Here is a 26,193-nt window from a genome sequence, read left to right as displayed (position 1 = left end):
AAAAGATAGCAGAACGGGGGGGGAGAGAGAGAGAGATAAAGATAGGGTAAGAGATGAATGAGAATGATGTGTGAGAGAGAAAGAGAGAGAGAAAGCAGAATGGAGGGACATAAACACTGGTGTGAGGAAAGAGAGGGAATGGAGAGAAAGAGAGAGCAAAAAGGGGAGCAAGAGAATGATGCAGAGAGATGAGAAGAGAGGAGAGAGGAGGGAGGCCAGATCGGAACAATAGAGAGAGCAAATGGGGTAATGATGGAGGGAGAGGGAGATAGAAAAGTGATTGAGATGGGAGAGAGAGAGAGAGAGGGAGTGGAATGGGTTGATAAAGACAGAGTGAAGGAAAGAGAGTGAAGATGATTGGAGCAAAGAGAAGGAGCAAATTGGCATGATGGAGGGACAAAGTGGAATAAGGAAAAAGGGGGAATATGTAAGGGCTGAGAGGTAGAGAGAGAGATAGAGAGAGAAAGCAAAAAGCAGAACAGGGCAAAATAATGAATGATGATAAAAAAACGGAGTGAGAGAGCAGAATAGGTGATGGAGAGAGAGAGCAGAGACCAGAACGAGAAATGTGGAGAGAGGGAGGGGAAGAGAAATAGAGAGAGCAGAAAAAGAGAGGGAACATGAGAGTGAGGTGATGTAGAGAGAGAGAGAGAGAGAGAGTTGAGCAGAGAGAGTAAGCATAAGCAGGTAACAAAGGGAAAAAAGGGTGATAGAGAGACAACTGAATGGGACGGTGAAGAGAGAGAGGAAGAGAAATAGGAGAGTTATACAGAGAGAGAGAGGATGAGAGAAGAGGAAGGCTTAATGGTGGAAGAGAGAGCAAGAAAGAAGGCAGAAAAGAATGAAAGTGAGAGAGAAATTGAGAGAGCGATAGAGGGAGAGAGCGATAGAGGGAGAGAGAGAGAAAGTGAAATGTGGGTAATGTTACCTGTCTTTTTGTTTGGCAGGAACAAGTCTGTCTTTGTTCTGGGGGCAGTCCTCGAGTCCCTGCCGAGACAAGCCTGCATTCCACAGGCTGTGTTCCCTCACACACACACACACACACACACACACACACACACACACACGCTTCGTCACGGATCCCCCGAAATCCTGTTGCCACGGCAACCAGTCAAAGAACAACCTTACCTGTCTAGGTCAGACCACCTGATCAGACCTCTGTCAGACGTCTGGTCCTGCCGTATTACCTCACTTCCTCTCTAAAGCTAATATATATAGGTTGTATTGATCTGATTACAGTGTGCACATCACTCTTACCATGATATAACTTCGCTGTCCATTGACTCAGACATGCCAAAATTCATGGGACAGGGACTAGTATCCCCACTAGTGCCCCATGACACTGCATTGAGCTGTGGAATATAGGTGTGGAGCCTCCTGCACTGAGTGTGAATATGGTTGCTGTCTCTTCAAAATAGCAATACAGCAAGTTCTCAGAAGAGATAAAACCTTTCTAACTTTCATTTGAAGTCAATGTTAAAAGAGTTTAATTCAGGTAATTTTCGAGAATTTCTATTGGTACATTCATCAAGACATTTTGACACATTGTAAGAGATAGTTTGTGTGTTCAAATTGTGTAGTAAACTTAAAATCAACAAAAATGGAGATTCTGACAGTCTCCTATTTGCATGCCTGGACAAATCTAACCAGACACCACCAGTTACAATCATTACCACCCATTGCACTGCCCACTTTAGGTAAAAAAAGTTCAACGACAAATTCCTGGTACATGCGTGACCACAGAGTGTCCTATTCTTTTGGCAGTACTTCCATACAGAGACTATACAAGCTGTGGCAGAAATTCAGATGCAAATTCAGCGTAAGTCGACTCATCACCCTGATCACTCGGTTGCCAGTTCCTCTAAAATGCAGCATTGAGGTCAGTGCCATTTATAGCGGGATTTTCTCCTTTATTTCTGGACTACTGAAATAAAATGACTTTAATATAGTGCTGTAAATGCACTATAATAATCATGCGAGCATTGGTCTGCTGCTGCTGCCTCTCGTTTTTGAATGTGCTCCTCAGTGCTGCTTTAAAACCACAGAACGAGGCGTGGTGCTGCCGCTGGTAAAACGGAGTGATTAGATGATAGTTTCGCTTTTAAACCAGCTATAATTTAAGAGCTTGAATACATGGCAGGAGTGTATTTCCACAGTGCATGGCAGCCACACGCTCGCATTAAGCACACCCGGCTCAGGGGGGAAAAGCAGCTCGAATGCTGTCAAACCTCTTACATGTTCCACTGTATAATACAGCAGTTAGACACTGCGGGCATTTAACTGCTTTGTGACCTTCTGAGATCTCTCCTCACTGCTGTGGGCTGAGAATAATGTTTGTTTATGATACTGTATTTTTTTCACAGTATAAGGTGCACTATCAATGAACGTCTATTTTCGGGTCTAATTTTATGCATAAGGCGCACCGATTATAAGGCCCATGGAAGACAATAGTAAGGAACAGGGGTGTCTAATTTTTCTTCTAATTCAGCCGATCCTGTCGCTGCGTGGTGGTGGGTAACTACATTAAGCTAAGCTAAGTAAACAAAACTGTAATTCTTAAAAAAAAAACATTTTCTCACGAGTCGAACACACGCTGAAAGTTAATTTATACAAATTTCTCTGCTGAAAACAGTTTATTTGGGTGAGTTTAGGGCTTCTTTGTATTTACAGTAAGCTTAGATTCCCAAATTTCCCCAGCACTAAGGCTGGAGCATTAGCATTAGCGGCAACTGCTAGCACTAGCCTCGGGTAGCAGCTAATGCCACCCGACAGCACTATACTGAGCTAGCGGTTTGTACCATGTAGTTTGTTTTAACACGGTAAACGTGTAGGCTATGGTCTGATATTCTCACCTGAACTGCAAAAGAACTAGCGGTTAGCGGCTAATGCTAATTCCGCTCCAGCAGTGCTAGCTGGGGTTAGTAGCAGGCTACATGTTGATAATTCTCACCTCTGAATGACAAAAGATTAGCGGCTAATGCTAATACTGGTGCTGGAAAACTGAACTGGAAATCCTGTAGAACACTGTACTTCAGCGGAGGGGCTTTACTGCTCTTTACAACCTGACTGGTAAAATTCATACATAAGGCACACTGGATTAAAAGGTGTATTGAGGACTTTAGGGAAAGTTAAATGATTTTAAGTGCACCTTGTAGTGCGAAAAATAGAACACAGCAACACAGTGGTAAAAACATAGGATCTGAGGTGGATCAGGCCAAACACTAACATTAATTCCTATTAATGGATATACCTATACCTCCTATACTTTTTTTGCATGTATAAATTATATGCACTTTTTTATTAAGGGATGTTTCTACACTGCAACCTGATATGCCAAGTCTTGGGATAGCAGTATGTTATTTGATCATAAAGTGGTACTTTATGGTATGGCTTGGGGATGCCCCACCAACACCTGTCTAAGTTGAGTTGAGAAAAATCTCTATCATCTATATCGCTGCAAAATACAACAGCTGACTGAAAATACAGCTCTGGAAAAAAATTAAGAGACCACTTCAGTTTCTGAATCAGTTTTAGGAGTTCAGAAATTAATATTTGGTGGAATAACCCAGAGTTAGTCACAGTTTTCATGCATCTTGGCATGTTCTCCTCCACCAGTCTTACACACTGCTTTTGGATGGTCAGGTCAGGTTAGTCGAGTTTAACACCACACCAGCTCCTCAGCTATTTCGTGGCAGGATAGGTAACGTTTATTCACAAGGTTCTATGATCTCGTCCTCAGAAGAGGACTCGTAGGTCGGTAACAGTACAGACACATTCACACCTAAGGGGCAATTTCAACCAAGTTCCAATTAGCCTGAACGTGCCGTCTTTGGACTGTGGGGGGAAACCGGAGAACCCGGAGGAAACCCACGCAGACACAGGGAGAACGTGCAAACTCCACACAGAAAGACCCGGGTCGCCCCAGCCGGGAATCGAACCCAGGCCGCCTTGCTGTGAGGCGGAAGTGCTACCCACTGCGCCACCGTGCCGCCCCCACTGCTTTTGGATAACTTTATATCACACCTGGTGCAGTTCAGCTTGGTTTGATGGCTTGTGATCATCCATCTTCCTCTTGATTATATTTCAGAGGTTTTCAATTTGGTGAAATTTAAAGAAACTCATAATTTGTAGGTTTTTCCAGAGCTGTATGAAATTGAAATCATTACCACCCACAATGGACATTACGGTGAGTGTTTGTGACCAGCTTCTAGCAGGCAAAAACTGACAAGCCTTGCTGGTAGAAATCCTACACATCCATATTTAATGCAAGAGAACCCCCCTCCCCACACATACACACATCCTACAGATCATTGCAGTGTTCTTTAGCTTTCATGGGACATGGCAAAAGTCGTGGCACACTGTAACTAGCTCTTGCAGGCTTGAAGCTTTTGATATTACAGTGTATCATATTTATTATTTCAGTTTAGCCTCATAAAATCTACTTCAGAGTCTGGTGGGTTTCATTGCTCAAAGGTACGAGTGTCTTCTGAATGCACTAAATGTGTTTTATGACCTGGATTGTGAGCCGCTGTTATAGAGCAATTTTTCCAGAATGATTTTGCGCTATTATACACTGCTGATATGCTCAACTTTTTGGATCCTTCCTCTTCATAAAATATTACTGTCCTGTGCACTTTTTGGAGACCATTATCTCAACATCCTGAGGCACTGACTGTGTTTCCAGACTACAAATAAGAGGATATTGCCAACTTGTTCATGTTAAGTTTTTTCAGGTTGCACATTTGTCAGGACGGGTGGTAACTTCCACTCTTCCTAACTTCCTTATGCTTTATGTCATGAATGGAGGGAGATATACCAGCGAAAATGTGTGCAACAGTATAGTACTCATCTGATAACATGTTTTTAATGTGATTTTAATGTGATAAAAATAAAAATAGTGAAATACAATCAGCTGCACTACCAAGACCAAAGAAACAAAGGCTTAAATGTTTATAAAGGTGGTAATTAAGACCCCTCAAGCTGTTACTTTCATATATTCATAGATTACATTCAAGATCCGCACAGCTAGCAAGCGTATACAGTGGTATGAAAAAGTTTGGGCACCCCTGATCATTTTCATGATTTTATTTTATAAATCATTGATTGTTCACATCAGCAATTTTAGTTAAATATATCATATAGCAGACGAACACAGTGATATTTAAAAAGTGAAATAAAGTTTATAGGATTTACAGAAAGTGTGCAATAATTCTTCAAACAAAATTAGTCAGGTGCATACATTTGGACACCCTTATCGTTTTATTGATCTAAAAACTTTTAGCACAAATTTTCGGAGCATTAAATTTCTTTGTTAAGCTCATTGACCATTGACCAACATACACATATGAAAAAGTTAAGGTGGCCAATTGCAAGTTTTTCTCCTCTTTGCAATTTCTCTGAAGAGTGGCAACATGGGAGCTTTAAAACAAAACTCTCAAATGAACTGAAAACAAAGATTGTCCAACATCATGGTTTAGAGGAAGGAGACAAAAAGCTCAAATCTCAGAGATTTCAGCTGTCAGTTTCCACTGTGAGGAACATAGTGAGGAAATGGAAGAAACACAGACTCAGTTCTAGTTAAGGCCTGAAGTGTCAGAACAAGAAAAAATTCAGATAATCAGATGGGAAGGATGGTGAGAACAATCATAGTCAACCCACAGACCTCCAGAGCTCCAAAGACCTACAACATCATCTTGCTGCAGATGGAGTCACTGTGCATTGCTCACTAATGCAGAAGAAGCCTTTTCTGAGCACACGCCACAAACAGAGCTGCTTGAGGTATGCTAAATCTAGAGCACATTTGGACGAGCCAGCTTCATTTTGGAATAAGGTTCTGTGGACTGATGAAACTAAAATTATTTGGAACGTCACCTATTGACATGCCACTGACAAAGATGTGTAAATGCACATACAGAGCTTGTCTAGTCCCTGTAGAAAAGTACTGTCATTAGTGAGACATGGTAGTTAGCACGTTTGACTATCAGCACTGGGCTCTCAGGTTCAAGTCCCCACCTGGGTAGTTTTTTTTTAAGGGCTCCCCCTGTCCACATGGGTTTCCTCTCACGTTCAAAAAACAAAGATATGAGCCTATATGCTTACTCTAAATTAAAACAAAACAATAAATGAGCAGTCGCTTCAATACTACAGTCCATATAGTGTTTGTAAAACTCTTTTCAGAAGCACTTCCTGTCCATATAGTGTTTGTAGCTCTTTCAGGGTTCCCGCAGGTCTTAAAAAGCCTTAAAATGTCTTAAATAAAAATCTGGGTAGTTAAGGTGTTAAACTGTAAATGTATTGTATATTTTCTATAGGTATTACATATTTAGACGGTGCAATTAATGCCAGTGGAAAAACATGCAAACTTTAGCGGCAAGCTAACTACTTTACCGTGGAGAGAACTAAGGTAAGCAGAGAGCTAGCTTACATTAGCGGCAAGCTAACTAACATTGGTGGAGAGAGAACTAAGTTAAGCAGAGAGCTAGCTAACATTAGCAGCAAGCTAGCTAACATTGGTGGAGAGAGAACTAAGTTAAGCAGAGAGCTAGCTAACATTAGGGGCGAGCTAGATAACATTAGCAGGAAGAGAACTAAGTTAAGTGGAGAGCTAAATAACATCAGGGAGGAGTTAGCTAACATTAGCGGGGAGAAAACTAAGTTAGGTGGAGAGCTAGCTAACATTAGCGGCAAGCTAGCTAACATTAGTGTGCAGAGAACTAAGTTATGCAGAGAGCTAGCTAACATTAGGGGCGAGTTAGCTAACATTATCGGGGAGAGAACTAAGTTAAGCAGAGAGCTAGCCAACATTAGGGGCGAGCTAGCGAACATTATCGGGGAGAGAACTAAGTTAAGCAGAGAGCTAGCCAACATTAGGGGCGAGCTAGCGAACATTATCGGGGAGAGAACTAAGTTAAGCAGAGAGCTAGCTAACATTAGGGGCGAGTTTGCTAACATTAGTGGGGAGAGTAATAAGTTAGGTGGAGAGCTAGCTAACATTAGGGGCGAGCTAGCTAACATTATCGGGGAGAGAACTAAGTTAAGCAGAGAGCTAGCCAACATTAGGGGCGAGTTTGCTAACATAAGCGGGGAGAGAAATAAGTCAAGCAGAGAGCTAGCCAATATTAGGGGCGAGTTAGCTAAAATTAGCGGGGAGAGAACTAAGTTAAGCAGAGAGCTAGCCAACATTAGGGGCGAGCTAGCTAACATTAGCAGGGAGAGAAATTAGTTAAGCAGAGAGCTAGCTAACGTTAGCGACGAGCTAGCTAACATTAGCGGTAAGGGAAATAAGTTAAGCTGAGAGCTAGCTAATATTAGAAATTATGACTACATTTTGGGTCTTAAATTATATTTATTAAGGTTTTAAAAAGCATTACATATTTCTTTTAAAATGGTGTAGGAACCCTGTCTTTGTTATGGTTGCATCTTTTCAGAAGGACTGGCTGTCCCTGGAGAGAGGAAAGCAAGAGGATGATTGAAGGTGTGAATGAGAGAAAGATAGACAGGAAAGGGAAGAATGAGTGAGTGAGTGTATATATGTGTGAAGGCTGGCAGGGATGAAGGTGTTGTCAGCTCCATCCACTGAAATGGCCCTGTCTCTTTATCAAACCCCACAGCTACTGACATAATCTTGTTGCTAAGCGCTGTCAGAAAACACACAAACACATAGGCGACAATCCGAGAGAGCGATTACCGCATTTCACATCCCAGAGAGTGAAAAACGGAGAGAGGTAGAGTGAAAAATAGCTGTGGAAAGAAAAGAGGGGTTGTGGGGATTCTAAAAGCAGCCACTTACGAATCTGTAACTAAAACAAGGACGGGGACTCAAAACAAACGGCAGCCGGGGGAAAAATAAAAAAGGAGCCTCACACACATTTGTATAAACCCCTTCTGATTTCCCCTGACGGCCAAGACCTTTGCAGTTGGGCTGTGTATTGGCAAGAAATTGGCGATACATTGTGTATCACTATACAGGGGTTATACTTTAATATATTGCAGTACAGCACCCATTATCCTCACGCTAAAATTTTAAAAGTTGGAAAATTTCCACAACTTACTGCACTAGATTTTTCTCTACTGCCAACTAGAAATCTGTGGTTTGATTAATTAATTTTTATGTGAATAATTTTTTTTTTTTTGTATTATTAGTTGGCCTAATTTAAGTTATGTGAAACATGTATTGTATAACTTCTGCTGACTATAATAAAAAAAAATATATGCTGCACTAACCACGTCACATGTTTTACATGAATCAAACTTGTATAGTGGACACAACACTAGAGCTGCACGATATTGGGAAAATTTACATTGCAAATTGTTTTCCTTCTAAATTCAGCAGGTGGTGAGACCTGTAAGTTAAGTAAACAAAACTGTAATTCTTTAAAAAAAAAAAACATTTCAGACAAGTCAGACAAGTTAAACGAGCACTGCTGAATAAAGCGCTTCCATTTATTTATATTAAGCTTAGATTTCCAGATATCCACTAAAGCTGGAGAATTAGCATTAGCGGCTAACCGCTAGCAGTTAGCGGCTAATGCCAACCAACAGAGCCACACTGAGGAACCTTGAGTGTTCCGGTAAGCCAAGGCGATATTAGCTAGCGGTTCATCCCATATAGCTTGTTTTAACATGGAAAATGATCCAAACTACAGTCCGATATATTCACCTCTGAACACCAAAAGAGCTAGCGGTTAGCAACTAATGCTAATGCTGCTCCAGCAGTGCTATCCAGGGTTAACAGCAGGATACAGGCCATTAATACTCACCCCTGTATGCCCAAAGAGCTAGCGCTTGGTGCAGTTAAAGGGCAATGCTTATGCTGCTCCAGAAGTGCTATCCGAGGTTAGCAGCAGGCTACAGGCTGATAATACTCACCTCCGAACGGCCAAAGAGCTAGTGCTATGCACGGTTAGCAGTTAATGCTAATACTGCTGGAGAACTAAACTGAAACTCTGAACTGAAAATTAAAGGATTTTAAGCGAGCCTCAAAATTTTACGATACTTTGATATATCGATAAAATTATATTTTCTTCTGGAGCCTTGCATATGCCCCTTCCAATGGAAGCTTTGGCACACCTTTAGTGAAAGAGAGAAAGAGAGGGAGAGAGGGGGGCGTTGGAAACAAACCACTGCTGTTATTTTTGAAAAAGCAATGAGTAAGTGTACGTATAAATCTATTTACACGTTTAGTTTCCAGCAGCGGTGTTGGACCAGGGTTCCCCCACTGTTCTGCCTACCCCAGTGTCCGTCCTGCCGTCCACAGTGGAACTTTCCCCTGACTTTTTTTTTTTTTTTTTTTTTTTTTTTTTACAGTTTTTTTTTTTCCTGACATGGAAAACATCTCCACAGTGCTGCAGGTCCCGAAGCCCGAGGAGCCGGCTGGGGGATTTTTTTTGAAGGCCTGAGGACATGGAAAAGCTGGAAAGACGTGTTTTCTCTCTTTCATTCTCACTATTTTGCTCTTTTTTGGGTTGTGTAATGTCACTTAACGCAATTAAATCAAACACGTCAAGTTCATTGATTGGATTCTTGACACAAGAAGTAGATACACAGCGCTGTCTCTGTGTCTGTGTGCGTGACAGGCTGCTGCTGCCTGTGCAAGACGTGTGAGGGGAAAGGGGAGCCCAAGGGGGGGGGCAGGAGTAAACACAAGGTAACCGCCGAATGGTCTCCATCCACATGATTGAGCACGTGCTTGTAAACACACGTGGCGAAAGCTGTGCACCTCAGTCCAGCACAGTTTTGCGCAGATATTTCCAGTTGCAGCTGAATTCATGCTTTTAATCCCAGAAAAACGCTCTTATTTATTTACCATTTAAAAAGCTATTTAAATGCCTCATTAAAGGGCTGATTGTTTGTTTTGCTGTTTTCTTTGGGTTTTGAGTGTTCGGTGCCGACTCAGCTCTTGGGTGGGGGCAGGGCTGGTGACGTCATGGGCTTTGCATTGTTTAATATCGCGATATATAACGTCGAAAAAAAAACATTTGCTATGTACTTCTTTTCCAATATTGTGCAGCCCTAATTTAATGTTATGTATGAAAATGATATGATATATCGAGATATCAATATTTTGTCCCACCCTTAGTATCTGCCATTGCAATGTTGCTGTGACCCTCATTCCCCAAAAATCTGCCAGCTTTTGCACGAGCTGTCACTTCAAAGTTACTCATCTAGCCTCAATACTACTGTCTCACTCTCTGAGCATTTGGTGCAACTCCCCCACACACTCACAAATACGTAATGGTTGTGTATATTTAGCTCATTCTGCATTGTTCTAGCCGGGTACAGAAGTCCCATAACTCCAGCAGGCCACATTAGCATTTAGATGGGCTCTGAAGCCATTCATGCCGGCTGGCAGGCTGGTGGGAGGAAGGCTGGGGGCAGTCAGGAGGCCGATAACGGCGGTGTGGGAGAGAGTGTGTGAGTTAAAGAAGACATTTACAGAGAGTGGGATGAACTTGAACTTGGGGGCATCCTTGCCCCCTCCTGCCCCCTATGCCCACGCACAGATGCCTCCAATGGGGTGGAGATTGCATTCTGGGCGTTCTGGGTGGACTGCAGGCATGGCTCAGGAGGGGTAAAACAACTGTGTGGGTGAGGAGAGAAAGCAGGAGAGAGTGATGGAGCTGAGAAGACAGAGATGCCATTTGAAGAGGAGGGAGGTTTTGTGTAACGTGGGTATTAGAGAAGAATGTGAGTGAATTGTGAGCGTGCTGAAGATGTATGGAGTGGGAGAAACGTTTGAGTCCATAGTAGGATTTCATGGAAGAACACCCAAGTAGTTTATTTTTTACTTTTTTCTTGCATTAACACTTAAATTTGTGGATGAAATCTGCCAGTATTAAGCGATTTATCAATATAAATGAAACGTCTGCTGATAAGGATAGTTTTGCTTAGAAGTTGCTTGTTTTACAATCTAATGAAGCTCTGTATCTCATGTTTTTAAGTATTATTTGTAGGAATAAGGCTCCCCTTTTCATCAATACCTAAAACAATGTGTATAAGATTTTATTATGTATTCTAAATACTTTGGTTTGCACTACATGAATTCAGTTGTCTATTTTATGTCTATTTTATTATACCACACAATATACAGGATTATGGTAGCTGTTGTATGTATTTAGAAGTTGCCATAGGCAGCTTCTTTTTCATTAGCTTCTGGCACAATCTATTTGCATACTGGGTGTGTCCCCCAGTTTCTGAAACTCACCATCAGTGTGTAGTGTTTCCCCCCGGGAATACATTAGGTAAACTTGTAGCATATATATGATGAATAACTGGCCTCTGTGTTGTTGGCTGTAAGAACCAGCATCATTTTTCTGAGCTGCTAACTCTGTTGGCAGTGCTCAGATAATTTATGTGAATTAATGATTTTGAGAATGAACATTTGTTCAACTCCACACAGTATTAAATAAACTAAAAAAACAGAGTTTTGAAAACTTAATTCATTTGAGGCAAAGATAAACCTAAAAAAACAATTTGAGAAGACTTTACTTATTAGGGTTTATAGTTCACACGAGTCCAGCATATGTTTATGGCCATCTCCTCATTTCTACAGCCATTATCCATTTTTTCAGCTCCGCTTAGTGTATAGGGGCACTTTGTAGTTCTGTAATAATAATATATGGGCCATTCCACTGCATGTTTAAAAGCAAGCAAGTCCATTGATTCCTTTGATTTTCTCTTTGTTTTTAAAGAAGTGGATGACTGCATGTTCAACTACTGTAATTGATATTTATGGCAAGAAATAACTATGTATACATGCACATTGTATTTTTCTAAAAGATGCAAAGCCATTTTTATCCTGCTGGCACTCACTCCTGTTATAGCATAGAATTAGCAAAAACATGAAAATAGCCAAATGGCAGCTATGCTAATAGCATGAGTACATTCTAGTAATTTTCTTAAAATTTGTATTTTAAATAATAATAATAATCAAATCATATCTAAGAATTCAAATAATATCTAAGAACAGGGGGGTGTTATCCACTGTGCCACACCAACCACATTTTAAGTAGATGATAAATAGAAAATACATGTGTGGGTGTTCTAACTTTTTCCTCATAAATTTTCTTCAATAAATTTCATTTTAGTTTTTGTGCAGTTGAATATTGGATATATTGCCTTGATCTCTCCATTCTGTTCTCAGACATTCTGAATAAAGTTGAATTTAGTTTGTAAATTTGAGGTTAGATTGTGTTTCTCCTGGAACATGTTTTATGTGAATAAACTTTAGTTATCAGCTGCTGATTATTGAAGTTTCTGCCCAGACACAGCTCCACAGGTCAGGAGTATCTTTATTTTTAATTTAATTTAGTATTTTATTTTATTTTTTTATTTTATTTTTTGCACCAATAAAAACAATAAACACAAACTGCAAATAGCAATAAACAAAATAGTGCAGGTAGAGGCAAAAACCTAACATGGGCTTAAAAAATGCCTCTACCTAAATGATATCAAAATCTATTATAACAAATATAACATCAAAACAAACAAACAAAACAAAAAAAAAGCATTCAGTTCATCTCCAGCATTTCCTGTTTATTTGTGCTGAGTTCAGCTGAGAGCGAGGACCGGAAGCCCTGCATGGCCCAGGGCTTTCCCTTCATCCGTGTCTGTCTCGTTCCAGGTGCAGAAACGGCCGTGTAATTGCCTTTTCAAACTGCCTAATTGTAACAAGGCTGTCTGTAAATCTGTGGAGCATCATTAGGCCTGACCCGGGACCAGTGGGAGACTGAGCACTCCTAATGAACACCCGTTCGACATGCCTACTTATCAGGCTACGGATCATTAATACGTTTCCAAATATATATCAGTTTAGAAGGAAACTGAGATAACCACTCATGAAACCAGAATAAAATAACCCTGGATTTTAATCACAGGTTGCATGTATCTTGGCATATTCTCCTAATGATAAGAAAAATGAGAGACCACTTAATAATGATGTTTTTCCTTGATTTAACCAAAATGAAAATCTCTGGAATAAAATCAAGAGGAAGATGGATGATCACAAGCCATCAAACCAAACTGAACTGCTTGAATCTTTACACCAGGAGTGCAGGCATAAAGTTATCCAAAAGCAGTGTGTAAGACTGGTGGAAGAGAACATGCCAAGATGCATAATAACTGTTCAAATATTGAATTCTGAACTCTTAAAACTTTATGAATACAAACTTGTTTTCTTTGCATTATTTGGCGGCTGAAAGCTCAGCATCTTTTATGTTATTTCAGTCATTTCTCAATTTCAGCAAATAAATGCTCTAAATGACAATATTTAAATTTCAAATTTGGGAGAAATGCTGTCTGTAGTTTATAGAATAAACTAAAACAACAATATTCATTTTAGTCAAACATATACCTATAAATAGCAAAATCAGAGAAACTGATTCAGAAACAAAGATTCAGAAAAAAGTTATTCTGCCCATTTGTTCCTTTCTTTTGTATTTTTTTTTGTTTTAAAAAGAAGCTTCTTTTCCTAAAATCTCTGTCCTAAAAAAACAACTTTGTACCATACTGAAGTCTATAAAAGTTAAAAATAGCTGAGATATTGAGTGCATTTGTTCTTCTCAGACATCAGTCTGGATTGTGTCCACTTCGCGTTTTCCTCTCTCTGAAAGTGGAGTGCTGGATCAGGCCTGGGTTTTGCGTGTTGATGTAGCACTTGAGCGTGGTATTGATCTGCTGAAGTGTCCGTGTCTTCATCAGTGTGGGATTGAGCGCTGGTGGCTGTTTGTCTTGTCGTGCTGGAGCGTCTCAGCCTCCGGGCTCCCGTGTCCTCCGCCGCCGCTGCCGCTTCGATCCGCTGTAATCGAGTGTTTATGGGAGGAACATGGCCGTAAGAGCAGAGGTTTTGGGAGACGGTTTACTGATGGTTCAGCTGCTCTTTCTCTTTTGTTTTCTGTTTGATTTGTGTATCTAAAGCCCCTGTGGGATTGGGGTCACTGTGAGACGTTCTGTTTTAGCTGTGGGTGCTTCATGTTCAGTTGCAGTTAGCTTTAGGGGAATCTAATGCTGTAATGTCTCCTCTGACGTGCTTCATCACTTCCTGTGTGGGTCAGTATTGGGCTGGAGGCCACATTTAAAGCAGAAGGTCTAATTTAGCCTATTAGAGCTGCCCTATGACTGTGAGGAATGTTGTGTCACAAGTGTATGTTTAAAAGTTTATATTGCTGCTAATATTTTCCAAAATACTGATTAAAAGACATATCTGCTCATTCCTATATACAAATTATAGTTAATTCACCTCTATGTTAATATAACTATTTTAATGTACTATTTAAAGACCTATTATTCATGAATTCTCTAACGAATATCTAATACTCTAACACGTTGAACACTGAAAAAAAAAAATTCTTCATCTTTTCTTTTTTTCAGTTGGCGACAAGGTGCCTGCTGACATCCGGATTGTCTCCATCAAATCCACTACTCTACGTGTGGACCAGTCAATCCTCACAGGTACCAGTTTCTTCTATGTACTTTCGAAACAGTGCTACTTAAATTAATAAAAGTGTTTATTGTACCATAGAAAATGAACTGAAAACTTAATGAAGCACTTAACTCAAAGGATTTTTTAATATTTTCTACATTCACTGTTGTGTATGAGTGTTTTTTAAAGGAGAAATCTGGTGTGGTACGGACTTGGGTTGTAGTGAAACAGAGACTGTAAAAAAGATGGACGCCGTGTCGCCTTTCCCATTCATTCAATGAAAATGAAGCCAAAATCTTCCGCCATGTTGGCGATTCTGAAACCCGAGTCTGCGCAGTAGAGACCAGAGGAGGGAGAAAGACTGTGGAGAGAAAGCCTGCTAATTTAAATAACCCCGCCCCTGAGGGCTGCCTCCACAGAGCTATACACAGTCTATGGTCCCACCCATAAAGTCATTGGTCCCACCCCGGCTAGGTGTAACCCAGCCCTTTTACAATAACCACACCTTTTTAAATAGAGCTGAATAACATTTTAAAAAACGAATTCTGTGAGGATATAAAAATTTGACAATATAAGCAGAGGTTACACTAGCTGTTGGATTAAATAATGGAGGTAGAATTACAGAATATTAGAAAAAAACGATGATTGAAAGTTGTCTGTTTTGCCATTGAAACCTATGGGAATGGGTGGGGCTGCAACCGAACAGCAGGGGGCGCCCGACCTGTGGTGGCTTCACTTTTGAGAGATGATGCTCTGTCCAGCTATACACAGTCTATGTAGTGAAACATGATAATGAGTACAAACTTTTGTCAAATGGCTTACCTCCGTTCTTCCACAGCATTCTGAAATACAGCACTTTGAGCTGATGCTACCAACAGGCTCACAATGCTAGTGATAGGGGCATAGGGGCATCTATCTCTTTTTACACCATTAACAAGCTCAAAGTAGCTCCACACTTCATTGGTAGAATTCTGAGGGTCCTAGTATTTAAAACGAGGCTCTGAGAGCTTTCAAAGTGCACAGGTAGTTTATTAAGCTGTGTGTTTATACACACAATAGCCTCAGGTAGTGACGACCTCAAAAGAATAGAAGAACAGATTGCAACATTAATTTAGTAAAAATGCATGAATATTATAAAGATATTGTTTGTTTACGCTCGTCAGTCGACTTATCATTATTTGCTTTGTTATGCTATTCTGTTATCAGTATACCACTGGCATACTGTTCATAATATTGTTTATCGCTATCATTTCTAGGTCAATAAAACTTCCACAAAAATTTGTGTTATTGTTACAGGCCTATTTGCAAGTAAAAGTGTGCCTTTAATTTGAAATATGTTAAATTGTCACTCTTCCGTTATGGGCTGTGAGTGGTCCAGCGGATTAAGCTCTGCCACTATGATGAGGAGATCGAGATTCGAATCCTGTTCATGTAGCTTGCCATCGGCTACCGGAGCCCTGAGAGAGCACAATTGGCCTTGCTCTCTCTGGGTGGGTAGATGGCGTTCTTTCCCCTCATCACTCCAAAAGGTAATGTCGATCAGCACAAAGCATCTGTGAGCTGATGTATCGGAACCGAGTCGCTGCACTTTTCTCCGACTGAGCTGTGATGCTACTCGTTAATGCTGCATCAGTTCAATCAGCAGTTCGAAAAGAGGTGGTGGCTGACTTCACATGTATCAGAGGAGTTATGTGCTAGTCTTCACCCTCCTGGTGTTGGGGCATCACTAGTGATAGGGTGGGTTTGGTTATTGGCCGTGTAAATTGGGAAGAAAATAGGAAGAAAATTAAATAAAAAAAGAACACTATTCTCTGATTGTGTTTTAACTGAGTTGTGTTTTACTTATTTTTTCATTAAATCCTTGACATGTTAACTGAACTCATAAACTCACTTTAAATGTGATTGTGGCTTTGCAGCTGTTTTAATGCACCATTACATTACTACATGTCTGAGGAGATGTGTAAGTTGTACAAGTCCCAAAAATAACTAATGTCTAACGTCTAGTTTGCTTGTTTCTTTTTTAACAGGCGAGTCGGTATCAGTTATCAAGCACACAGACCCTGTTCCGGACCCTCGAGCTGTTAATCAAGATAAGAAGAATATGCTATTTTCTGTAAGCACTTCTTTCCTGTTTTTGAGGCTGTGTGTGGGTGTGAGGGTGCACTCTTTGTTCAACCTATCGCTTTCCTTGCAAGTCTTCAGCTTTTACATCATGAAATAATTGCTAACAAATTGCTATTGTCATGTGCAAATATTTTTTTACTTTTTATTTATATGACTATCCTTGTAAGTTTTTGCTTACATTTGTGCTCATATAATTTCAAGCCCACTCTTGTATCTTCCAGAGAACAGCCTTTATACACAGTCAAGACAGAACATTATGACCACTTCCTTGTTTCTGCAATCACTATCCACCGCATCAGCTCAACTGATCATATAGGACAACTTTGTAGTTCTATATTAATTACAGAGTGTAGTTCTGTATCTGTTTCTCTGTATACTTTATTATTCTCCTCCTTTCACCCTGTTTTTCAAATTTTCAATCAGAACCCCACAGAATATAATAAAACCACCACAGAGCAGCTATTATTATTTGGGTGGTGGATCCTTTTATTTCAGCACTGCAGTGATTAGCGCTGATCAGCATGGTGGTGGTGTATGTGGTGTTGGTGTGTGTTGTGTTGTTTGTACGAGTGGCTCAGATACAGCAGCAGTGCTGCTGGAGTTTTTAAACACTGTGTTTAATCTCTCACTGTCCTCCACTCTATTACTCTATTACACACTTCGACCTACTATAGCTCCTCTACCTTGTAGATAACGTGAAGTAAAGTCAGAGACAGAAATTCAGAATTGTTTGCTGCCCAATTTACAGTGTTCATCATCCTCTAATCCACGGATCGTCAATTAAGTTTGGCCGCAGACTAGATATTTTCCAAGCCATTACGTGGCGGGCCACAAAAAATAAAGAAATCGATTTTGGTAAATGAAGTGTAATGGGATGAAGTCCTACAGACTGGTAGCTCTCCAGCTCAGAGGGTTGTTGAACCCAATAGCAGAACAGTTGATCTCAAAGCAGGTAAACTCAAGAAGAAAGGAAAAAATAAATAAATAAACACACCGCTGCTCACGCGGAATCGAACCTGTGTTGTCAGGGACACGGTTCAATACACTATCGCTGCACCGGCTAGTGAATTGGGACGCGGCCTTGGAAAAAACGGCCTTATAAGGAGATAGGGAGCCCAAGAACGGGCAGAAAAGCAAGAATGGGCGGAAACTAAAGTCACGCCGAGCACAACTCACCTATTGTCGACCCCTGGCGTATGTTCTACTCCACCACAATGCCAATCAGTGTCACTGCAGTGAGCTGATAAAATATTACATTACATTACATTACATCACATTACATTTGGTAGACGCTTTTGTCCAAAGCGACTTACAATAGTGAAGTACAAAAGTAATAGAAGTTAAAGGTAAAACATCTTAGATAGGGCCTAAAGAAGGTCAAAGGGAAATAATGGGATAGAGGAGTAGAGAGGAGAAGAAGGAAATGAGGTTAGAAGTAGTTAGTGTGTTAGAGGTGTTAAGAGAGTAAGTGCTCTTTGAAGAGCTCTGTCTTCAGGAGTTTATTAAAGATAGTGAGAGATTCTCCTGATCTGGTAGTAGAAGGTAGTTAGTTAGAGGTGTTAAGAGAGTAAGTGCTCTTTGAAGAGCTCTGTCTTCAGGAGTTTATTAAAGATAGTGAGAGATTCTCCTGATCTGGTAGTGGAAGGTAGTTAGTTAGAGGTGTTAGGAGAGTAGGTGCTCTTTGAAGAGCTCTGTCTTCAGGAGTTTATTAAAGATAGTGAGAGATTCTCCTGATCTGGTAGTGGAAGGTAGTTTGTTAGAGGTGTTAGGAGAGTAAGTGCTCTTTGAAGAGCTCTGTCTTCAGGAGTTTATTAAAGATGGTGAGAGATTCTCCTGATCTGGTAGTGGAAGGTAGTTAGTTAGAGGTGTTAGGAGAGTAAGGGCTCTTTGAAGAGCTCTGTCTTCAGGAGTTTATTAAAGATAGTGAGAGATTCTCCTGATCTGGTAGTGGAAGGTAGTTAGTTAGAGGTGTTAAGAGAGTAAGTGCTCTTTGAAGAGCTCTGTCTTCAGGAGTTTATTAAAGATAGTGAGAGATTCTCCTGATCTGGTAGTGGAAGGTAGTTTGTTAGAGGTGTTAGGAGAGTAAGTGCTCTTTGAAGAGCTCTGTCTTCAGGAGTTTATTAAAGATGGTGAGAGATTCTCCTGATCTGGTAGTAGAAGGTAGTTTGTTAGAGGTGTTAGGAGAGTAGGTGCTCTTTGAAGAGCTCTGTCTTCAGGAGTTTATTAAAGATAGTGAGGGATTCTCCTGATCTGGTAGTGGTAACAGTCTGGATTTTTGGGCTTTGTGTGAATGTTTGTTTGGTAAAGCGAGGCGACGTTCATTGGAGAAGTGCAGCGGCCTGGAGTTAGCGTAAGGAGGTGAGTGCAGGTAGTAAGGAGCTGTTTTGTCATCACCTTGTAGGCGATTGTAAGTGTTTTGAATTTTATACGAGCATCAACTGGAAGCCAATGGAGCTCAATGAGCCGTGCAAATATGTGAAACGAGTGTAGAAATAAGGAAGTGGTCATAATATTCTGACTGGACTGGTGTATAAAAGGCCATCTTTTCTCTCTCTCTCTCTCTCTCTCTCTCTCTTTTGTTCTGTTTGGAGAAAGCATTAGAGTGTAGTGTAAACACTGGGCTTAAGTGTCCTTTCTTGCTCTTAGTCTGATTATGCAGGTTCAGTCGCCGATCTCCTGCTTCCATCAAAATTCCTGAACCAGGAATACACACTTTTCCATCCTCAGTCCATTAATATTGTATTAGGGATATATACAGCTCTAGAAAAAAATTAGACCACTTAAAAATGATGAGTTTTTTTATTTTATCAAATAAAAAACCTCTGGAATATACAAGAGGAAGATGGATGATCACAAGCCATCAAACCAAACTGAACTGCTTGAATTTTTATACAGGGAGTGGCATAAAGTTCTCCAAAAGCAGTGTGTAAGACTGGTGGAGGAGAACATGCCAAGATGTATGAAAACTGTGATTAAAAACCAGGGTTATTCCACCTAATATTGATTTCTGAACTCCTAAAACTTTATGAATATGAACTTATTTTCTTTGCATTATTTGAAGTCTGAAAGCTCTCTATATAGGGATATATAGCTGTATTTCTTTAGCTCCTACAATTGCACTGAACACAGTGTGCCTCAATTTAGCTGTTTAGTCCCTTAAAGCAGATTGCACTCTCGTGATGTGCGTTTCATAGCCCGCCTTTATGCATTTTCCAACACATCATCCCTGTAAACGATAGACTCCCCTGGAAAAAGGCTGTCTAATGACATTATGGCCAACTGAATTACTCTCTGCCAGAGTGAATGAAGTTTCCAGATCGCATTATGTAAAATAAGCGTATGGAGCTGAGGAATTTCTTACGTTACTGTTGTTTCCATACCGGCCTACACAGCAAATTTGGAAAGAGTGTAAATATAGACTGAAAAAAGAAAGGAAGGATTTTGGACCTTCACTCTTAAGAGCTTTATATTACTGTTTATACACTTTGAAATAAAGATTTCAGTTATGTAAGCACAATATACCTTACCAGTCCATTTTTTTTCTTTATTTTGATTATTTTCTACATTGTAGATTACTGTTGAAGACATCAAAACTATGAAGGAAACTTTACAGTGACATTTAATGGTATTAAAATGAAAATAATATTGTTTAACACAATAATTTCTGGGAGGATATATTGTCCACATAAAAATTGTTATTGTGACAGACTAAACGTTTAAGGAGACGCAGATTTTATTTTCCAGCAGGACTTGGCACACTGCCTACACTGACAAAAGTACCAATTGGTTTTATATAATATTTTTTCAGTTAAATAAGCACAATATACACTACCAGTCAAAATACCAGTCAAAATTGTTTCATTGTAGATTAATGTTGAAAATATCAAAACTATGAAGGAACACATATGCATTTATGACAATGAGAAAAAATACGCTTTATACTTTACAGTGATATTTAATGGTATTAAAATGAAAATAATATTGTTTATTGCAGTCATTTCTGGGACGATATATTGTCCACATAAAAAATATTATTGTGACAGACCTAACTCTAAACTTTAAAGCATAATTGAAGTTTTCTGAATGTTGTACTCATCATTTGTCAGTGCTTTATTAAACTGAAAATGTAACTTCATAAGTTGCATCATGAGTTTCATATTGTTTTAATTTAAATTTGGATTTGATGAATCCTCTTTACAGATTAGTTTAATAATTCTAATAATGATTATTATATCTATACAATAATATTAATATTATTTCTATGTTATTTTCCTGGAAAATCTTACAGCACTTCATGCTTCCCTCTGCTGACCACTTTTATGGAGATGCAGATTTTTAACATTTTTTAATAATACATTGTTTTATAGAATCTTTTTTCAGTTAAATAAGCACAATAAACACTACCAGTCAAAATACCAATCAAAATTGTTTTATTGTAGATCATTGTTGAAGACATAAAAAACAATGAAGGAACACATATGCATTTATGACAACAGGAAAAAATATGTTTTATACTTTAGAGTGATATTTAATGATCTTAAAATAAAAATAAAATTGTTTATCTCATTAATTTCTGGGACGATATATCATCCACAATAAAATTGTTATTGTGACTGACCTAACTCTAAACTTTAAAGCATAATTAAAGTTTTCTTGATGTTGTTCTCATCATTTTTCAGTGCTTTATTAATTGCATTATAAGTTTCATATTGTTATAATTTAAATTTGGATTTTTGTGAATCCTCTTTACAGATTAGTTTAATAGTATTTTTTATTATTATATCTATAAAATAAAAATGATATCATTTCTGTTTTTATATTGTCCTCCTTAGGGCACCAACATAGCTGCGGGTCGTGCCATCGGTGTGGTGGTCTGCACCGGCGTCTCCACGGAGATCGGAAAGATCCGTAATCAGATGGCGTGCACAGAGCAGGAGAAGACCCCCCTGCAGCAGAAGCTGGACGAGTTCGGCCAGCAGCTCTCCAAGGTCATCTCCCTCATCTGCGTGGCCGTCTGGGTCATCAACATCGGCCACTTCGGAGACCCCGTCCACGGCGGATCCTGGGTCCGCGGGGCCATCTACTACTTTAAGATCGCCGTGGCGTTAGCGGTGGCTGCCATTCCTGAGGGCCTTCCCGCCGTCATCACCACCTGTCTGGCCCTGGGAACCCGACGCATGGCCAAGAAGAACGCCATCGTCCGCTCGCTGCCCTCTGTGGAGACGCTGGGCTGCACGTCCGTCATCTGCTCTGACAAGACCGGTACACTAACCACCAATCAGATGTCCGTGTGCAGGGTGAGTAAATTCATTTATCTGTAAGCTCACCTGCCACATTATTTAAAGTGAAATAAATGGGTTATTTTTTATATGCAAGTTTGTTAGTGGCTGCTTTAAGGGTCAGATAGTATGGCTGTGTAAAATGAATGTACATATTCAGCTATTGAAGTAAGGTAACTTTATACAGTGAGGAAAATAAGTATTTGAACACCCTGCGACTTTGCAAGTTCTCCCACTTAGAAATCATGGAGGGGTCTGAAATTTTTATCTTAGGTACATGTCCAAATATTAACATTGATTTTCACCAGTGTTCAAATACTTTTTTGCAGCAGTAACACACAAATAAACACAAATAAACACACAAAAAAAATCATACATTGTGATTTACGGATTTTTTTTTTATTATGTCTCTCATAGTGCAAATGCCCCTAAGATAAAAAGTGGGAGAACTTGCAAAGTGGCAGGGTTTTCAAATACTTGTTTTCCTCACTGTATATATTTCCTAAAAAGAAACATAATTAAATGTTATGTATGTTAATGCTACCCCAAGCTAACTCACTAGCCCCAGATTATCATTTTAGTCTCAAGCTAAATTATGAGCCACAAGATGTCATGCAAGTAATGGTAATAATAATTTAATGTGTTATGCTGCAATGCATGCATCAGTAGGGATGTAATGGTATTGTGTATGATCGAAACGTTTGGGTGTAACATGCAATAAATAAATCAGCATGTCACTTGCCATTCCCTTTTGGTGGCTCTGACGAATTGCTATTTAAATGGTACAGCGACCCAGACGTGTCCAACACTTCTCAGCAAAGGAAACAAACCTAGTGGGCACTGTGCGCCAGGCTTGCCGAGATAACAGTGACTTTTATCTGGCTGTTGAATATTGACTAGGGCTCTTTCAGTCAGTGGTGCACCTGTATAGCAATTCGGCAGAAATTTCACTCAACACACTTCACTTCCAGACCAACACCTAGACATATTCATAAGCACCGTCGCTATTAAAATGATGCAGGTGGAAGGCATGAAAATAGCCTTGGTACAAAAATCAATACATGAATTATCTTATTGTTTGGCCAAATGTTTTAAGTATTGCATAATAAGTAGCTAAAGTCAATTTATTAAGACATGTCTAATATATAGACTCTAATTGTTGCAATATGTATTTAACACCGTAAATGTAACACTATATTCGTTTATTTCTAAATCTGATTATGTTTAATTTTCATATACTGTAGTCCGCACAGTAATAATCAAGCTACTGTATTTGTTTGGGTTTGTTTGAGGGCCCGACTCCAAAAGCTCCTCCCGCTGCTCTGAGTGCTGTTTCTTTCAGCAGGTCTGTTATTTTTGGAGCACTGACAGGTGGGTTTCACAGGCTGGGAAACTCCCTACAGAGCTGCCATGTTTGCTGCATGGACTTTGATGGGTTGCCAGTGGCAGCGACACTGTGTACACCTGGATGACGGAACACTAACAGAGTTCCGCCCCGGCTCTCTCTCGCTCTTTCCCTCTCCAGCCTGCATGCAGAAGGGTGAATAAACCCCATCAGACAGGAAGCAGGAGACAGGAGGGGAGATGAAATAACAAGGCTGCCAAAAACTAGCTAAAAAAACAGAGAGAATAAAGGAAAACTGCAGTGTCCTGATGCAGGCCTGGAGCACACTGACTCTTTCATGTTCTTTCAGCTTTTAAAACCTTAAATGTACTCTATAACTGAAAAACAGCATATACCTTGATTTCCTTGAATTAATTCAAGAGCGAAAGTGACAAACTGGCAACCACCTGAGTGATATTTTTTAAGCGTTTATTCCTTTTATTGTTGGTGATTATGGTTTACAGCCAATGAAAACCCAGAAATCAGTGTCTCCGAAAATTAGAATATTATAAAAGACCAATCGGTACTTTTGGCAGTGTGCCAAGTCCTGCTGGAAAATGAAATCCACATCTCCATAAAAGTTGTCAACAGAGGGAAGCATGAAGTGCTGTAAGATTTTGTGGGAAAACAAAACTGCACTGACTTTAGACTTGATAATAAAACACAGTGGATCAACACCAGCAGATGACATGTCTCCCCAAACCAAACCATCACTGATCATCAGTAAATTTTACCTTTCATTTTGAGATGATGATTTCCTTTTCCAGCAGGACTTGGCACACTGCCCACACTGCCAAAAGTACCACTTGGTCTTATATAATATTCAAATTTTCTGAGACACTGATTTTTGCGGTTTTATAGGCTGTAAGCCATAATCATCAACAATAAAAGAAATAAACAATTACAGTAGATCCAAGTATACTGTGTGTAATATCTATATATCTATATAATATAGATAGTCATTCACATTTTGAACTGAATTACTGGAATAAAGTAACTTAAATAATGTTCCGTTTTTTGAGATGCACTAATACACCATAAAAGACAAAAGTATTGGAACACCATATCATTCATCAAAAACAGTTTATTCTGCTTTTGTTGGAGTAACTGCATGTTGAACTTGCAACATACTGTTTTTCTCTCATCGATTTATATGAATAATTAAATTGCTTTTCATAGAAAAGTAATAATTATTTATTGATTTTAACAAAGAAAAATACATTCACCATATCAGTGATCCTTTAATTATAAATTTACCTCAGCAGTGCTGTTTTAATCATGAATTTACCTTAGTAGTGTTATTTTAATAATTAATTTTTCTCAGCATTGCTATTCTAATCATGGATTTACCTCAGTAGTGCTGTTCATATCAAGGATCTACCTCAGCAGTGCTTTTCTAATCATGAATTTACCTCAGTAGTGCTATTCTAACTCTAGTTAGCACACAGATGTGTGTTGGCGTGTTTGTTTATTTCAGTACTAGAGCTTGTACAGACTGCCAGATTGGCATGGTGAATTTGCAACATACTGTTTTTCTCTGAGGGATTTTCCTGCTCTGTAAATGAGCTGCTGTTGAGACAACGCAGTGACCTTAAATCGAGCACCAGCCCGCGAGACGCACTTCTGATCCATTCTAAATTATACGCAGGATTGAGCTGTGAGAATGAAGTCTTTGTTTTCTTTCCTTCTCCCGTGCCTCTCCCTCCTTTCACTCGTTTATCAGAAAACCACACACACACTTGTTGTCCCATTTCCAACTTATGTGACCTTTATGATTTCAATTGGAAAAACATGATTGAATTTTCAGAGCTGTGTCTTTTCTTTTTTTTTTCTGTCCTCCTTGCCCACATTGTGTTAGGTATGAATGCATGTTCAGTGTAGATGAGCATTTTCAATTTACTTCCTTTCTTTCTGTTTTTGTTATTTAAAGGTACAAAAACATACACACATGCTCATGCACATATTATTTCTGTTTTTCAGCATTAAACGTTCTCTATTCATATGATTTTATCAGAAGAAAACAGATGCTGTATCAAGACAATCAAATGTAGGGGTTAAAATATGCATTCATTGTTTAGTTTAGATGTTCCGCAAAAAATTTTTAAAAACCTCTGGAATTTAATCGAGTCATGAAACCAAGCTGAATTGCTTGAATTTGTTCACCAGGAGGGGCATAAAGTTATCCAAAAGCAGTGTGTAAGACTGGTGGAGGATAACATGCCAAGATGCATGAAAACTGTGATTAAAAACCAGGGTTATTCCAACAAATATTGATTTCTGAACTCTTAAAACCTTTCTTTGTATTATTTGAGGTCTGAAAGCTCTCCATCTTTATTTAATTTCTGCAAATAAATGCTAAATGACAATATTTTTATTTGAAATTTGGGAGAAATGTTGTCTGTAGTTTATAGAATAAAATAGCAAAATCAGAGAACTGATTCAGAAACTGAAGTGGGGTCTCTTCAGCTGTAAATATAATCCTAATATTGCATGAAAACAGACCTGTGAAGCTGTGTGTTCATGCATTAAGCTTATTCATGTGTGAGGGTATGTTGTCTACCTGTCATAATGCCTTGAGGGGTGTGTATGTGTGTTTGTATGTGTGTGTGTTCAGAGCAGGTCTCTCTGTGTTTAACAGCAGGGAGTTCCCTCTGTGAGAAAGCAGCTTAATCTCCTGCGAGAGCCGGGAACCTTCCGGAAAGAGTGCTGCTGTGAGAGTGTAAATATTTACTCACCTCGGCCTCGCGTGATAGGAGACCAGCCCTGAGACCTGCACTGCTGCGGTCCTCTCTACACACTGCTAATGTTACTACTTTACAAAGAGATACAGCACTGAAACTCATCACCAAGAGTTTCCTCTTTCCTCTCAAAACACCTGTCTTGTATCTAAAGATGTGAACATTTACTGTTCCAATTATAAATTTACCTCAGCAGTGATATTCTTATGATGGATTTACCTTGACATTGCTATTCTAATAAATTTACCT

General features: G+C 39.4%; 1 protein-coding gene across 2 annotated transcripts in view; it reads left to right on the top strand.

Annotated features, from left to right (window-relative positions):
- The window catches only part of atp2a3 (ATPase sarcoplasmic/endoplasmic reticulum Ca2+ transporting 3), a 146,785-nt gene that overhangs the window by 75,707 nt on the left and 44,885 nt on the right, over positions 1-26,193 (top strand). For both annotated transcript variants that reach the window (XM_007228597.4, XM_007228598.4), the window contains exons 6-8: positions 14,368-14,448; positions 16,447-16,532; positions 21,376-21,840. In XM_007228597.4, coding sequence (XP_007228659.1) covers positions 14,368-14,448; positions 16,447-16,532; positions 21,376-21,840 — 632 coding nt within the window. The remainder of the gene's footprint in view (positions 1-14,367; positions 14,449-16,446; positions 16,533-21,375; positions 21,841-26,193) is intronic.

This window comes from Astyanax mexicanus, chromosome 1 (genome assembly GCF_023375975.1).
Source record: "Astyanax mexicanus isolate ESR-SI-001 chromosome 1, AstMex3_surface, whole genome shotgun sequence".
Lineage (NCBI taxonomy): Eukaryota > Metazoa > Chordata > Actinopteri > Characiformes > Acestrorhamphidae > Astyanax > Astyanax mexicanus.
Note: the sequence above shows the minus strand (reverse complement) of the source record. Positions and strands in the feature narration are given on the sequence as shown.